The sequence below is a fragment of the Aspergillus glaucus genome, assembly GCF_001890805.1.
Source record: "Aspergillus glaucus CBS 516.65 unplaced genomic scaffold ASPGLscaffold_13, whole genome shotgun sequence".
NCBI classification, from domain to species: Eukaryota; Fungi; Ascomycota; class Eurotiomycetes; order Eurotiales; family Aspergillaceae; genus Aspergillus; species Aspergillus glaucus.
The window spans coordinates 748,530-763,673 of NW_019170465.1; the positions used below are offsets into that span (position 1 = coordinate 748,530).

Genomic DNA, 15,144 nt, shown 5'->3' on the forward strand with positions numbered 1-15,144 from the left:
AAAAGCAAAAGGACCGCTGCCAGCAGCCCGAAAAAAAAAACAAAGAAGAAAAAAAAAAAAAAAAAAAAAAAAAAAAAAAAAAAAAAAAAAAAAAAAAATACAGGCTAGGAAGCCGTCGACTCGAACAGCCTTCCTAAAAGAAGGTAAAAAAGATCACCACCATCTTCCACCAAAGCGTTTATCCTCACTGTCACAATAGCGCCGTGCATGCCCTGGTCGCGAGACAGAAAGCGACCAGTATCGTAAGGTTCGTTCATTAAACAATATAAAATATGTAGTCACCAGAAGAGAAACCGAAGTGAAGAAAGAAAAAGAAGTGGTGCTCTTCGTGGTCTTCGCACCCTTTGAGCAAAGCTTCCGAGGGCCACCGACAGAGTAGCAGATGGCCTCGGGGAACGTTTAGATTAGGATTATGCTGTGCTCCTGTCACTATTCCTGCCAAGAGGTGTGACTGGGTAAGGTGAGCCACACGAGCCAACGTTCTACCCACTCCGTGGCGTTTATGCCTTGCGAGAGCGGGTGACGGGACCGTTCGACCGGCCGGTGGTCGTCGCGTTCTTATCACCGACAGCGGGGATCTCAGCGTTCCTCATGTCAATCAGAGACTGTCGGCCAGTGTTGCGGCGAGGGCGACCAGCCTTAGAAGTCTTGTTGTAGGTGGCAATGTAGAACGAGACGAACAGGACGAGGTAGGAAGTGATGATGATCATTCCGGCGAAAGCAGCGAATTCCTCACCGGCGCACTGGCCGGCGTTGGGCATCCAGGGGAAGTAGGTGCTCGTGAAGTAGGTGTAGGAAGCGAAGTAGATGAAGCCTGCGGGTTCTGATTAGCGAAATTCTCAACGTCAGGTCGCATCACGGCTACTCACCAAGGTCAATGACGAACTGCAGGATCTGCAGACGGGTGATCCATTCCTTCCACCAGATGCGGACGCCACGAGCACTCTGGAAGTAGTACCAGTACATCACGACGTGGACGAGAAGGTTGATAGTGATGGGGACCCATTGCACCGCAGTCAATCCAATAAGCTGAGTGTAGCACAGAAGGGCGGTAGCTCCGTGGTGGTAGGTGTGGAGGAAGGTCAGAGGCTTCTTCTTGAGGAACAGGAAAACCGTGTCGATCAATTCGAGGTATTTGGTCAGGTAGTTGAGCTAGCTTCACGTTAGCTTCATTCCGGATTCTCGATCAAATCGGTGGTATCCCTTACATAGTAAATGATGATGAGGGGCTGAGTCCAACCACCATTGTAATCACAGATAGCGTAGAAGACACCGTTTCTCCAGATCGTGGGCAACAGCTGTTCAATGAACAAAGCCAACAAAGTTCCGCTGATCAGGGTCAGGTAGAGGTTGTGGATCATGAACAGCGTGTTGAGCTTGAGCGCCGGACGGCTCTTCATGATTTCGCGACCTCCGAAGATAATGATATAGTAGGCAACGAGCATGACACTGGTCGATTCAATGGTCGAGAAGGGGGTCTCGCCGCGGACGAACTCGAACTGGCTCGCGGGATAGCCCATGACATACTCGAACGCCTTGTCGAAGATGGGCCATAGCTGAATGCCAAACGGCCGATCAATCGTCGGACGATAGTCCTGCAGGAAATCGAGCGCCATTGTGAAGCCGAATTGACCCTTTACCGGTGCGAATTCAGGCAAACAGAAAAACGCGACAGCTGGAAGTCCCCGGCAAACGCGGGCAGGGGAGGAAGGGGAAGAAGGGAAGGGAACGCTTCGAGAAGCAGCAAGAAACGAAGATAAAAGAAGGAATGGAAGGGAAAACGCGATAGAGAGAGAAGAGAAGAGAAGAGAGAAAGAGAAGAAAGAAAAATAACAAGGAGAGACCGACGAGAAAGTCGAAATATTTCTTTCTTCTTATTCTCTGCGTGTCGTTTTTGGAGAGGACAGTCTGACCATCCAAAAGGGGTCTAGTGCCGGACGCCGCAAAAGGGGCAGATGACACTATTCCTCTTTCGGACTCGGGGGGATCATGTGCTATTCCGGGCTTCCGGTTGCATCCAGTCTTGTACAGTGCACTATTCTATACAGATGAGTACTTTACTCTCTATGCCTCTCCTCCTCTCTTCAATGTACCCCAGTGTCAATGGCATACATAGTACACCGTCATTGCTGTTGTGCAACAAAATCCTACAGCAAACTACAATATGGGGTAATTTTCACATGCACCGCAAATTGAAGCTTACCAAATTTCAGTCTCAGATCGCCCTCATCTTGATACAACAACATCTACTTTTTGCGATTCATTCGGTCCTGTCAATGATACTGCTTTCTGAGTCTGGCTGACCGGAGCCAATCAATCTCGTTTTTGGGGTCTTGCGCTCAGTTACATTGTCCCAATCGGCCAACGTGAAACATTGTTGGGGACAGATCCTAGCCCTATTAGGTTTATTGGAAGCTAATAAACGCAGTCTCGGTACAATATTGGGGAACTCAGGGTTCTATTTCCCGAAAAGTCCCCGGGATTTCCAGAAAACAGGCCGACGACATTTTTCGACTGCCGATGGTTGCCGTCTGAGGCGATTATACTCAATACCTAGTGAACTGCTCTAACACTGGTGCATTCAGTTCCACTCCCCGAATGATGCTGATCTGGGGATGGTTCACCGTGTGCACGAGGGGGATTATGATCTACCTCGCCGATTTGCTGGTTCAATGTGCCACCCCGTACGTTGCATCTCACGCATTATAAAGTTTCTTACGAAGCTGTGCGAGGGTGCAAACCGTACTTTAAGAGAGTCATAAGTAGATTGTAGAGACCTATGTCGTTTAATTGAGTGTGGTACAACCCGAGTGGTTGCAGCGAACCTATATATATTTCTGCGGTTATCAAAACTCGCAATTGACGGTGGATTTCTGAGCCTCCGAGTGCTCAACAAATTATTTCAGACTAGAACAGACCTAGCCCCAATGATTATCGACCGTTTAATGGCCCAAAATTTGTACACGGACCTCTGGCTCGTGGCTCGGGGCTGGACATAGCGTAGAATATGCCGAGAGGCTCGATCGAGACGAACCTCGGTACTTGGCTGCTACACCTCGCAATGCTAATATTATTGAACAACATGGATTGCCTCACTTTTCATTACATTAGCATGGTTGATACCTCTGATACTTTTGTTTATGATGGCTGTCTCAGCCAATCAGAGTTCAGCTCAATCAATCTATGACCCAACCAATCACAGCGCACAAATAGAAATCATGACACCGTGAGCGCCTCAGGCACCACTAGTTCGGGCATCCACGGGAGCCGCAAGCATGGCATCCTGAGGCACCAAGGCACCAACAACCTCACACCATCCGCAAAAACCTAGCGCAGTCGGTTGTTCCCTCTCTGACCTCAACCTCGCCAAAACGGTCTTTGCTCCCCGTCCTGCCATTTCCCTTCCCCCCGCCGTCCGCCCCAGCACGCCCCAATTCGTCCTGACCTAACCAACTCTCGCAATGGCCTCGACTTCCTTCTTCCGTCTTGCGACGCGCGCCGTCCGCCCCTCCAGCTTCGCCAGAGCTTCCCAATTGCCCCGGTCTGCGTCCCGGGTGCAGACCCCCGTGGCTCTGGCTATCAACCGCCCCGGCTTCAGCACCACCTCGATTCGCCGCTCCGGTCATCACGATGACGAGACATATGAGGAGTTCTCTGCCAGGTATGCAGTCACTTTTTGAGTGAGCCATTGAGTGAGGGAGGGGGTTTGCTTTGCGGGAGTTATCGGGAGTGAAAGCAAATCGCAAATGATTTCCGCAACTCCCTTCTCTCCGCTTGGCTATAAATACTTCTGTTCTGGGGGGGAAGATATCGTACCAGGATCATGGCATTGACTGCTCAATGATAGATTCGAGAAGGAATTCGACGGTGTCCAGGATGTCTTCGAGCTCCAGGTAAGCTGAACCGTTCACTCGCACATACGGGAACACATGGTTCGTTTTATGTCAGATCGTGTGGTCAAAATTCGACATCCTTGCCAGTGGCCTGTCACTAAGACACATCTGGAACGAGTCATATGGCTAATACAGTCTTTCCCTGCCTCTAGCGTAACCTCAACAACTGCTTCGCCTACGACCTTGTCCCCTCCGTTGAGGTCCTCACTTCTGCCCTGAAGGCTGCCCGCCGCGTCAATGACTTCCCCACCGCCGTTCGCGTCTTCGAGGGTGCGTCTTCTACCTCCCCTCCCTAGCAAAATACTCGTCGTTGAATAATACTCACCATATTTCTGAAACAGGCGTCAAGGCCAAGGTCGAGAACCAGGAGCAGTACGAGCAATACCTCCAGGCCCTCGACACCCTCCGCCAGGAGCTCGGCGTTGCTCTCCGGGAGGAGCTCTACCCCAGCGAGCAGTAAACATGTGCATGTTCTCTCGCTTCATATCATACCACATCCCACTTCCCTTTATTCTATTTAGAACCCCGGAAATCTTTCCTCAAATGTTCCGATTATCGTCATATCTATGAAGATAGGAAAGCTGTATACATACTCTAGAAATACAGTTGGGTGGAGTTAGGGTCCCCCATTCTTGTTTCTTTACTCCTTTTGTTTATGTTATCCGATTGGTTGTGGCGTTCTTCCCTTCTAGAGCAGGTGTTCCTGCTTCGATAGGGGAGATGAAAAATGAGTGATGCAGATGTGGTTTTTTTCTTTTCTTGATCTTCTATACCTGTACTTTTCTAGAGATCTGAATGACATTTACTTGTACTTTGTATGCTGCCTAGACGATCGATTTCGAGTACCCGGTTAACATATCAAATGACTGAATGTAATACCCCCAGGGGTAGTTGGATTTGAAATGTGGACATTCAACAGTAACACACCATAAAAAGCTAGATACATAACAAGACAATCCACTGATCCGAAAATACAATTTGATATACCAATAGTAGCTAGAACGGAACTAACATGAGAACAGAATAGAAAAAAGAAAAAGCCCATCCACGTCCCAAACGCCGCCTATGTTCCTATAGCTTCCAACAGAATAGGTTATTCTCATACACGCTGGGTATAGTTGGTCATGACACTGATATCCGCATCGCAATGCTGAGATAAGAAAATTCGAATATATTCATGTCAGATCGGATCAGAGAAGCTGGGGGGGGGGGGAGGTGTCCAGCCATTGTGATTAAGGTGTTGTGTTGTGTTCGGAGGGAAAGACGAATGTCTCGACGGCTTTTAATGCGTTCCAACATATTTGAAGTAGTTTGGCCGGCAGTCTTCCTTGGCCAGGAAGGGTTCACCGTCGTAGAACTGGCCGGGAGTGCAGCCGGAGCACTTGGGGGAGTTGGGGCAGTTGAAGTACGGGGTGTGGCGGTATCCGATGTCACGGAACCTGAGACACGACGAGTCAGTACTATTGTTAATGAAGGCTGGGGTCGAATCTTAACTCACCAGTGAACCTTGGCCGCATCTTCAAACAGACCCAGAGCAATCGAGTGAACCGGCGCATCACCCCATCTCTCGTAGAAGAATCCACCAGCGCGGTCCAGGTGCTGGAAGTACGCCTCGTACTTGTCACTCCGGAAGAAATCCAAGTCACCGATTTCAAAGTTCGACCAGAAGTGGCAGGTGGAGTAACCATTAGCATCCTTGGTGTGGTCAGGCCGCAGCTGGTCATCCGTCAACCATTCCATCATGTTGTTATCGGCGACGTAGGAGGGGTTCGCGGCAATGAACTTCTTGGTCTCCGGCCAGAGCTTAGGGATACTTTGCGGCGCATCGAACAAGTTGATGGTGAAACCGTATGTGGTGTTGCGGTCCTCCATGTACCGGAAAACATCATAGTCGACATCGCAGAAGTACTGGACCTTAGGCTCCACACGCCAGTAGTAGCGGTAGTCCTTGAGGATCGGGTGCTTGTAAAACATGCCACTGTTCCAGCGGCACATCAAGTGGTAGGACATCTTGTCACTGTATTGGATGCCCTTCTCCTTCAGCATCTCCGCAGATTCGTAGAAAAGGTCCATATCGATCCAATCGGGAACCGACCAGTGGTCCTTGGGGATTTCCTCTGAACGCGGCGTTAGAATATTATTCCCTCGCTTGTGTATGTCTCTGGACCGTACCATAGTAAACCTTCGCCTTCGTTTCAGCCTTCGTCCGCCTCTTGAACTCCTCCGTGAACGGGACGTCGTTGAAGAAGATCCAAGGGTAATTGAACTTGCCGTTCCAGGTCCGTTCCAGGTCGCGAATTGTCGGAATCAAATCATCGAGTTCTTCGTTTCGTACGAGGGAAATGAGCGCGGCGTTGGTGCGGGCAGAGTCGGCGCTGTTGGGGGAGTAGTCGCCGTCGCCCACATGCCATAACTGACCTTCGGGCTCTCCAGTCGCTGGTAGAATAATTCCGTTAGTATCATACCGAGCCAAGGATCATAAGGCAGCCTGAAGGAGGAAAGAAAACTCGACGCACGTTCTAAGAGAGGATCCGACTTCATGCCATTGTATGACCTCCCCTGGCCAACCAGAGGAGTTGGGCCCTTTTTAAGTTGGAAGATAAGGAAGAGACACAGCACAATGGACGCTGCGCCCAGCATGCGAATGGGTCTTGCTACAGCCATCTTGACTGCGATTGTGGACAGACAAAAAAAGGAGTGTGAGGAATAGGCATCCAACTACTGTAGCCTCAGGAGCCGCCACAAGGAGAGGCGGCCTTATTTAATGCCTTTGCCGATTGGGGACTAGCGCCGGCAGAAACAACACGTCAACCCACCGCCCGTGCATCCAGACCGCGTCACTAAGACGACTACTACAAGTCATTCTACTATCGACAAGCTGGTTATATATTGCAGGAATGGGTGTTATGTGCACTGATAACAGTGCATATTCACCATGGCACACGCAGCCAACATTAGCGCATTGACGGACCAGCTAATCGCGGCAGTCACAAAATTCCCGGACAAAAAGGCACTTCTATTTGTCGCTGTTTTCTAGACCTGGCGCGGCTAACCTTTTGTAGAATACATCGCGCTCTAAGAATCTTAAACGCCGTATCGAGGAAACGTTCAAAGCTAGTCAGTATGGGCGGACGGACCAGTTTGCAGTTGCGAAACAGCTGGAAGGACTACAGGAGAAATTCCAAGTCCTGAACAGAGACGAGCTGGCGACGGACCTGCGGTCGTCTCTGGTCGAGTTGGATAACTACCGGAGTCCATGGTTTCCGGAGATCTTATCTCTATTCCTGCAGCTCTCGGACCGTCCGGTTCTACAACCACAACGGGATCAAACCGTGACGCAGAAGCCTGTACAAGTCGAGGAATCGCTCTCTTGGTCCGAAGTAGATCCTGCTGGGACCGCATACTGTGAGGAGGAAGATATCTGGGAAGATGTAGACTTTCGTGATGGATCTTCGGAAGACGATATCTCATCTGTGTCCAGCGAAATTTCCGTTCCCCGCATATTGCCCCAGGACTCGATAGCACTGGATGAGGAGTATGTGATTCCTGATGAAGTGTTCATACCAGAGGAAGATGGAGGCGTACTCGTCACCATCAAAGACGTCCAGTTCTGGAAGCCCGAAAATAATACAGCGCTATCTCATAAGGAAAACCACTCTCGCCCCATTACTGAACTTCAAATCGTGAGGGAGACCATATTCATGTTGCAAGGCCTCCCCACGTCTCTCTTCTGGCGTTCCGGCGACAGTATCGAGGTAGATCGCACATATGCGCTTGCGCATTCCTCGAACGAAGCACTGTCGTATTTATTACGGTCGTTTAGCGCCATAGGAGCTCAGGTTGATACATTGAGGAGATTCATCACCGTCCCTCAGACTATCGCCTACGTCCAGAGTTTCGTTCGGGGCATCGAAGACCTTTTACGAAAGTTTGACGCTTTCCTGTCAAAGGCCCAGGCGCAGTATCTAAAACCGACGTCAACGGTCGCGGTAAGCTTACTAGAGCTGCTGGAAGTTGTCAGACGCGAGTCAAGGGTTCTTTTGAGCCTAGCGGGTCTTGTATCCACCATCAGCCATGATGTACAGACATATTCCGTACGGTGCCTTGATTTACTGTACGACCTGGTATGCATGACACAGGCCGCTGGCGATGATAATGAATTCCAATCACTTGCGGAATTATTCTTCTTCTGCTTCAAATCTTATATACGTCCCATCTGGCTCTGGATGGAAACGGGACAGCTAGATTCTGTGGAAGGAACCTTCTTTATCCTTGAGGACCACAAATATCGCGACCTACGAACCCTCTGGCACGATTGGTATACGCTGGATGAAGCTTCTAGGCTACCGAATGCTCCCAAATTCCTCCACCAAGTTGCTCGCAAGATCTTCACCACCGGCAAAAGCATGGTCTTTCTGCGTCATCTAGAGACCATTCCAACAGACATAGACCGTCTAAGCAAAAGTACACTAACATTTGAAGATCTATACCCTCACCTTTCCTCATCGTCATTTGCCCTGCCATTTTCCGTGCAGCTGGAATCCGCATTCGAGAAACTCATCGACGCAAACCACTCCGTCACCTCAGACTGGTTGCAAGCAGCACTCGACCAACAATGTGGATTATGGACGTCTCTCCAAGCTCTGGATTACATCTACCTCTGCAAAGACGTGAGCGTGACAGGGAACATCGACAATAAAATCTTCGAATCGATCGATCGAGGAAAAAGCGCCTGGAATGACCGCTTCTTACTCACAGAACTGGCCCAGCACGCATTCAGCGCTTTACCCCTGATCGACCCGTCCAGAGTCATAGTCCGATCTTCCAAAGTCTCATCACAAGACCCTGACATCCAAAACAAATCCGTGAAGATGCTAAACGTGCTCTCATACGACTATATCCTCCCCTGGCCGGTAGCCAACATCATCACAAAAGACGCCATCTCCACATACCAGCGCATCTCCACGTTCCTCATGCAAATTCGCAGAGCTCAATACGTGATCATGAAACAACGCCTCCAATACAGCAGTAATTCTACCGAAAAGAACCCCGATAGAACGCGTAACGTGCTAGGCTACGCCGTCCGACACAGCATGCTCTGGTTCCTGAATACGCTTTACGGCCATATCGTTGACGTGGTTCTATCGACTACGACGAACGCAATGCGGAAGGAACTCTCTTCGTCGAAGGATATTGATGCTATGATTGCTGTGCATCGTGCTTATATCTCGTCAATGGAGGACCAGTGCTTGCTATCGAGGAACCTCGTCCCGCTGCATGAAGCGATTATCAACACTTTAGATCTCTGCGTTCACTTCGCGGATTTGCAAGCGGTGTACTACGGTGATAATCAACTCGACCAATCGCGGAGAAACAAGCCTTCCCGGAAACAACACGAGGACCAAAGCAACTCCGACTCCGACTCTGACGATGATGACGAGTTCGACCAAGGCAATACAACACGCACCATGCCACCGCAGGACACATCATATCCGCAACAGATCCGATCTCTGAAGAATGAATTTGACCGGTCTGTTGGTTTCCTCACGGCTGGGTTGAAGAGCGTGGGACGTGTTGATGGACAGCCTAGTTGGGAGATATTGGCGGAGAAGTTGGAGTGGAGGAAGGAACGTGAAGCATTTTAGCTGGTGTGGCTAGGAGTTCAATGGTTATGTATGTTTCGGGGCGTCTGGGATATGAGAGTGGCTATTCATGATTGTTAATGTCCATGGGATCTAAAAAGTTGCAAGTCGAGACACTTTACGGGTAGGATTTAATGATAAGATGTTTAATTGAAATCATAGTATATTGACTAGCATAAAAGACATGATGCATAAACCATAAGACATTCAGTTTAGTTTTTCACTTCCAGCCCATCCAAGAAAAAGGTACAAAATATAGACAACGCAAATGGCAAAGAAGAAATGAAATAGATCCAAGAAAACAACCGTAGAATAAGAAAAAGAAAAAGAAAAAACTACCCTCAACTTTTCACCATCACCTAATCTAACCAACCCATCTCCTTGCACTGAAGAACACACGACCCCAAGGACCAATCTCTCCCCACTCCTTCGCCTCATCCGGCAAGTACGACGCAATACCGTTCATGACAGTCCGTTCGGGGTGAGGCATGATAGCCAATACACGGCCGTTAGGCGTGCGCACACCAGCAATACCCTCGGGGCTACCGTTGGGGTTGTAGGGGTACTTCATGGTAGGCTTGAGGGTGGCGTTGTCAACGAACTGCACGGGAGCGAGGCCATCGCGGACGAAGGATTCAGCGGTAGTTGAGCTAGACGGCGCGAACGAAGCACGGCCCTCACCGTGAGCAACGGCGATGGGGAGCGCGGAGCCGTTCATGCCATGGAAGAAGACGCTGGGGTTCGACTGGTCGGGATCGGAGACGCGGACCATGGCGACACGGCCTTCGTATTGTTCGGAGGCGTTGCGCTCGAAGCTGGGCCAGTTGGCTGCGCCGGGGATGAGTTCCTTCAGGCGCGAGAGGAACTGGCAGCCGTTGCAGACGCCCAGGGCGAAGGTGTCGGGACGTTCGAAGAAGGATTGGAATTCCTTGCGGGTGTTGTCGTGCAGGAGGACGGACTTGGCCCAGCCTTGACCAGCGCCCAGGACGTCGCCGTAGGAGAAGCCACCGCAGGCGGCGAGACCGGCGAAGGTGGAAAGGGAGACGCGGCCGGAAATGATATCGGTCATGTGCACGTCGACGGCGGAGAAGCCGGCCACGTTGAAGGCGAAGGCCATTTCGGCCTGGCTGTTGACACCTTGTTCACGGAGGATGGCGACGCGGGGCTTGCTGCTGAAGGGGGACCACTGGGAGAGGCTGGCGAGGACGGGCATGGCGCGGTCCTTGGGGTCGAAGGTGGGCTTCCAGGAGAGACCCGGGTCGGCATCGTCGAGGATGTTGGTGAACTCCTGGTCGGCGCAGGCGGCGTTGTCACGGATCTTCTGCATGTGGTGGGAGGTGGTGGCCCAGGTCTGCTGGAGATTCGCGCGGCTGTTGCGGTAGATCAAAGTGGCGCCCTTGTAGATGGCGAGGTTTTGCTTGGACTTCTCGGAGACACGTCCAATCTTGTGGATGAGACCGCCAGGCGGGCCGCAGGTGGCGAAGCAGGAGCGGAACTGCATCTCGTGCTTCTTACGGACCTGGAACACGGCTCCCAGTTCCTCAGTGAAGAGGGTCTCGACAACCTTGCGGCTGTCGGTGGTAGGGCAGATGTTGTCCAGCATGACCTCGACACCGCAGCGACCAGCGAACATCATTTCTGCGAGGGTGGTGAACAGACCACCATCGGATCGGTCGTGGTAGGCCAAGATAATGCCAGCCTCCTGCATCGTCTGCGTAGCATCGAAGAAGTCTCTGAAGATATCGACGTTGCGAACGTCAGGGCACTCGTCACCAACCTGGTTGAAGACCTGAGCGAGCGCGGAACCGCCCAGAGTCTTGCGGCCGAACGAGAGATCAACGAACATGAGAACACTCTCGCCAACATCCTCAACACGCTGGAGAGCGGGAGTCCATGTCTTGGTGATGTCACCAACAGGTGCGAAGGCGGAGACAACAAGGGACATAGGGGCCGTGACTTCCTTGGCTTCCTTGGAGGCCTCGTCCTTCCACTTCATCTTCATGGACATCGAGTCCTTTCCAACCGGAATGCTGATACCAAGCTTGGGGCAGAGGTCCATACCGATGGCCTCCGCGGCCTCGTAGATTGCGGCACCCTCGCCAGGGTGGCTGCTGGCCGACATCCAGTTGGCGGACAGCTTGACTTGGCTCAGACGGTTGACCAAGTCGGAAGCAGCAATGTTCATGAGCGACTCAGCAACAGCCATCCGAGCGGAGGCACCGCCGGAAATGAGAGCCAGGTTCGGTCTCTCACCCATGGCCATCGCCTCACCGGTCTTCATGCCCGGAAGCAGCGAGGTGGCAGTGACGGAGACATCAGAAACAGGAGTCTGCCACCTACCAACCATCTGGTCACGGGCAGTAAGACCACCAACAGTTCTGTCGCCAATGGTGATCAAAAAGGACTTGGAGCCGACTGCAGGAAGAGATAGGACTCTGTTGACGGCCTCGCCAAGGAGTTCTCCGCTGTTCCCGGCCAACGAAGGCAAGTATGTGGTAAGGCTGGCATCAATGGCAGGCAGCTGCAATTTACGGGAGTCCACAACCCTGGTCATCTTTGGTGGCTTACCAAAGAGGACAGACAAAGGTAAGTCAATGGGCTTGGGGTACTCGGGAGAGTCTCTGTCGAGGAGAACGAGTCTCTGATCTTCCTCAGAAGTACCGCCTCCACGACCGACGACAGAGAAGCCGCAGCGCTCACGCTGGGCAATAGCAGTGAACTTGTTCATGCTGTCCTCGCCAACGGCCATAACATACCGCTCCTGAGCTTCACAGCACCAGATCTGCATCGGGCTCATGCTCTTGTCGGTGTTGTCAATTTCACGCAGCTCGAAGGTGGCACCCAGGCCCGAGTCGTCGATCAGTTCAGGAAGGGCGTTGGACAATCCACCGGCACCAACGTCGTGAATGAACTTGATGGGGTTGTTTTGTCCCATGGCGACACAGGCGTTGATGACTTCCTGAGCTCTCCGCTGGACTTCGGCGTTGCCTCTCTGCACACTAGCGAAATCTAAGTCTGCGGATCCTTCACCAGAGGTGATACTAGACGCAGCACCACCACCCAATCCAATAAGCATGGCAGGACCACCCAGGACAACGAGGAAAGCACCAGGCTTGACAGCATCCGGCTTCTTGATGGCGTGCTGAGGTCTGACGGTACCGACACCACCAGCAAGCATAATAGGCTTGTGGTAGCCTCTAAGCTCCTTCTCACCGTTTCCGATATCAAGCTCAGTAAGCAGAGTACGGAAGTACCCAGCAGTGCAAGGTCGTCCAAACTCATTGTTGTAGGCAGCGCTTCCGATAGGAGCCTCCAACATGATGTCCAAGGCACTTGCGATGTGGTTAGGCTTGCCAACGTCAAGTTCCCAAGGCTGCTTCAGGCCAGGAATCAAGAGGTCAGAAACACAGTAGCCAGCCAATCCAGCCTTGGGCTTCGATCCGCGTCCAACTGAACCTTCATCACGGATCTCTCCACCGGAACCGGTGGCGGCACCAGGGTAGGGAGAGACTGCTGTAGGGTGGTTGTGGGTTTCAACCTTGGCCAAGAAGTGAACCAGCTCCTTGGTATGATTCCATTCCCCGGTGAAGGAATCGGGTGCCCACCATGCGGCATCGGAGCCTTCCAGCACGGCTGCGTTGTCACTGTAGGCACTGACGGTGTGGTCTGGGTGTTTCTTGTGGGTGTTCCGGATCATAGCGAAAAGACTGTTCGGCATTTCTTGTCCATCAATTACCCACGCGGCGTTGAACTGCTTGTGGCGACAGTGTTCCGAGTTGACCTGAGCAAACATGAACAGTTCGACATCGGTAGGGTCGCGGGCGATAGCACCGTTGGGACCGTAAGCCTCTGCCAGGTAATCGATTTCCGACTCTTCCAACGCCAATCCCAACCGCTTGTTTGCTTCCTGTAGAACTTCCTTGGGGGACTTGTCGCTTCCGTGGAGCTGGATTGTTTGGAGGGGCTGGCGAGCTTGTTCGGAGAACATCTGCTGTAGATCGGGCTCATCCTGACTGATAATCTGTGTCATCCGGTCGTGCAAAACATCCTGGTATCCAGACTTGAACTCCCCGGAGTCAGCACGCAAGCACGAGATCTTCATACCCCGTTCAATGCGGTTGACAGTGTTGCGCAAACCACAGACATGGGCGATAGCGGTGGCTTGCGAACTCCATGGGGAAATGGTGCCCGTCCGGGGGAAAATGTAGAAAACGTCGAAAGGACCCTCTTCGGCGCTGAAGGTCTCTGGGATATCCGTAATGTCACCGTAGCGGAGGAGCTGATCCAAGGTGTTCTTCTGGCGTTCGTCTAACGGCTGCGAAGCATGGACATAGTGAACCCACTGAGTCCGGACCTCACGGGCACCAATGCTTGCTGCAACCGCACGGCCCCGAGAGCGAGAGAAGGCGACCGAGCCCGGAAGGGCCAGGAATGCGTCGTTACTAGATGTAGCAGCCATCGTGAAGGCGCACGAAGGCCTGTCTCTTTTTTTCGACTTTTTTTCTCCGGCGGCGATCAGACGTCCGACGGGGGGTATCGAGAATTGAGAGGGAGGGGTCGGCTCGAGAACGAAACAAATCAATCAAGTGACCCGGTGCTGATAGATAAGAAGACGGCGTGTCTTGAGCACAATATTAACTGCCACAAGACAAGCACCGTAGGCGTTGACAATGTCCAGGCAAAGTGAAGGTCAAAATTTCGCGGCCACTCGAAGCCCCGCGCTATCCCGCTTCCGGCTTATCTTATCAGACACGTGATTCTTTTCACCGGACAAACCTTTTTACCGTTTGCCTTCGATTACCCTTTTGGGTCGAAGAATGACGATGGGTTGACAGTATGCTTATTTGCCATGTTTCTATTTGTGGAATGGATACAGTAAGCATTGTTGAGCCATTCGGAGGTTGTGCTGAAGAAGTGTCAGGTGAGCACGGTCAATATATGGTCAAGATATGGTGCCATTCGTGAATATATATTTCCGGCATTACTATGGGAAGAATTAGCGGAACATGGACTCTTGATTTGGCTTTTGATCTGAAGATAGTTTGCACACGACACTGACATGCCAATTCACGGAATATGGCCCGTACTCTACATACGGTGTACATTTAAAGCACTACTCCGTGCTTTAGCCGCGTTTAACCTTGGGTTCCACGACAGACAATCGATGAAAGTGGGCCCCTCCCCTAACATAGAACGAAGTAATAAGAGAAAGAGAGCAGCAAACGGCACATACGCCATGGAATACCCAGCTCGTGTCTGGAAGGACTTGGCAAGATGGAAACTCGGCGCATGCACGGAGTCCATCCTGAACGCATAAAGTAAACGATTGATAGTGGAGCGCTCGAGTAGAGCCTAAAAAAGGAGACCAACGAGAACTATGGGACAGAGTGCAGGATTCTGATATTAATTTGCAGAGCACTTGGCACATGGCAAACAGCTTGTTTCCCGAAAAGGAATGTATAGATCCCATCCCGATAAGGTAATATGATCCGACTTTAGCATACATACTCCATGCTCAGGAGTCCGGCGTGCTGCATGGAGCAGAAACTGATATTTGCGCAAAATGATCTGCAGGTCACGACCCCCCCCCCGGACCCTCCCCCTAAACT

The 15,144-nt window shown here is 51.6% G+C and overlaps 6 protein-coding genes across 6 annotated transcripts; 3 read left to right on the plus strand and 3 right to left on the minus strand.

The window, feature by feature from the left end:
- Positions 1–30: 30 nt before the first annotated feature.
- Positions 31–1,853, minus strand: ASPGLDRAFT_173876 (elongation of very long chain fatty acids protein). The gene is made up of 3 exons (XM_022542807.1): positions 1,209–1,853; positions 870–1,152; positions 31–814 (listed from the first exon to the last, which is right to left on the minus strand). Exons 1-3 carry the CDS (start codon positions 1,614–1,616, stop codon positions 501–503), a joined length of 1,005 nt encoding a protein of 334 aa, XP_022399940.1. The 5' UTR covers positions 1,617–1,853; the 3' UTR covers positions 31–500.
- Positions 1,854–1,983: 130 nt separating this feature from the next.
- ASPGLDRAFT_473852 (uncharacterized protein) lies at positions 1,984–2,421 on the plus strand. The gene has a single exon (XM_022546665.1). The coding sequence runs from the start codon at positions 2,049–2,051 to the stop codon at positions 2,301–2,303; it is 255 nt and encodes an 84-aa protein (XP_022399941.1). The 5' UTR covers positions 1,984–2,048; the 3' UTR covers positions 2,304–2,421.
- Positions 2,422–3,461: 1,040 nt separating this feature from the next.
- ASPGLDRAFT_67478 (cytochrome c oxidase subunit VI) lies at positions 3,462–4,353 on the plus strand (the record flags this gene model as incomplete). The annotated part of the gene is made up of 4 exons (XM_022549143.1): positions 3,462–3,661; positions 3,848–3,893; positions 4,046–4,163; positions 4,235–4,353. 4 exons carry the CDS (start codon positions 3,462–3,464, stop codon positions 4,351–4,353), a joined length of 483 nt encoding a protein of 160 aa, XP_022399942.1.
- A 741-nt stretch (positions 4,354–5,094) lies between these two features.
- ASPGLDRAFT_48648 (glycosyltransferase family 15 protein) lies at positions 5,095–6,609 on the minus strand. Its single transcript, XM_022546940.1, has 4 exons — positions 6,410–6,609; positions 6,066–6,329; positions 5,392–6,010; positions 5,095–5,332 (listed from the first exon to the last, which is right to left on the minus strand). Exons 1-4 carry the CDS (start codon positions 6,555–6,557, stop codon positions 5,176–5,178), a joined length of 1,188 nt encoding a protein of 395 aa, XP_022399943.1. The 5' UTR covers positions 6,558–6,609; the 3' UTR covers positions 5,095–5,175.
- A 158-nt stretch (positions 6,610–6,767) lies between these two features.
- On the plus strand, positions 6,768–9,738 carry ASPGLDRAFT_75229 (putative gamma-tubulin complex component GCP5). Its single transcript, XM_022549781.1, has 2 exons — positions 6,768–6,903; positions 6,956–9,738. Exons 1-2 carry the CDS (start codon positions 6,829–6,831, stop codon positions 9,536–9,538), a joined length of 2,658 nt encoding a protein of 885 aa, XP_022399944.1. The 5' UTR covers positions 6,768–6,828; the 3' UTR covers positions 9,539–9,738.
- Positions 9,739–9,776: 38 nt separating this feature from the next.
- ASPGLDRAFT_173889 (phosphoribosylformylglycinamidine synthase) lies at positions 9,777–14,133 on the minus strand. Its single transcript, XM_022542808.1, has one exon. It carries the CDS (start codon positions 13,992–13,994, stop codon positions 9,900–9,902), a length of 4,095 nt encoding a protein of 1,364 aa, XP_022399945.1. The 5' UTR covers positions 13,995–14,133; the 3' UTR covers positions 9,777–9,899.
- Positions 14,134–15,144: the final 1,011 nt, after the last annotated feature.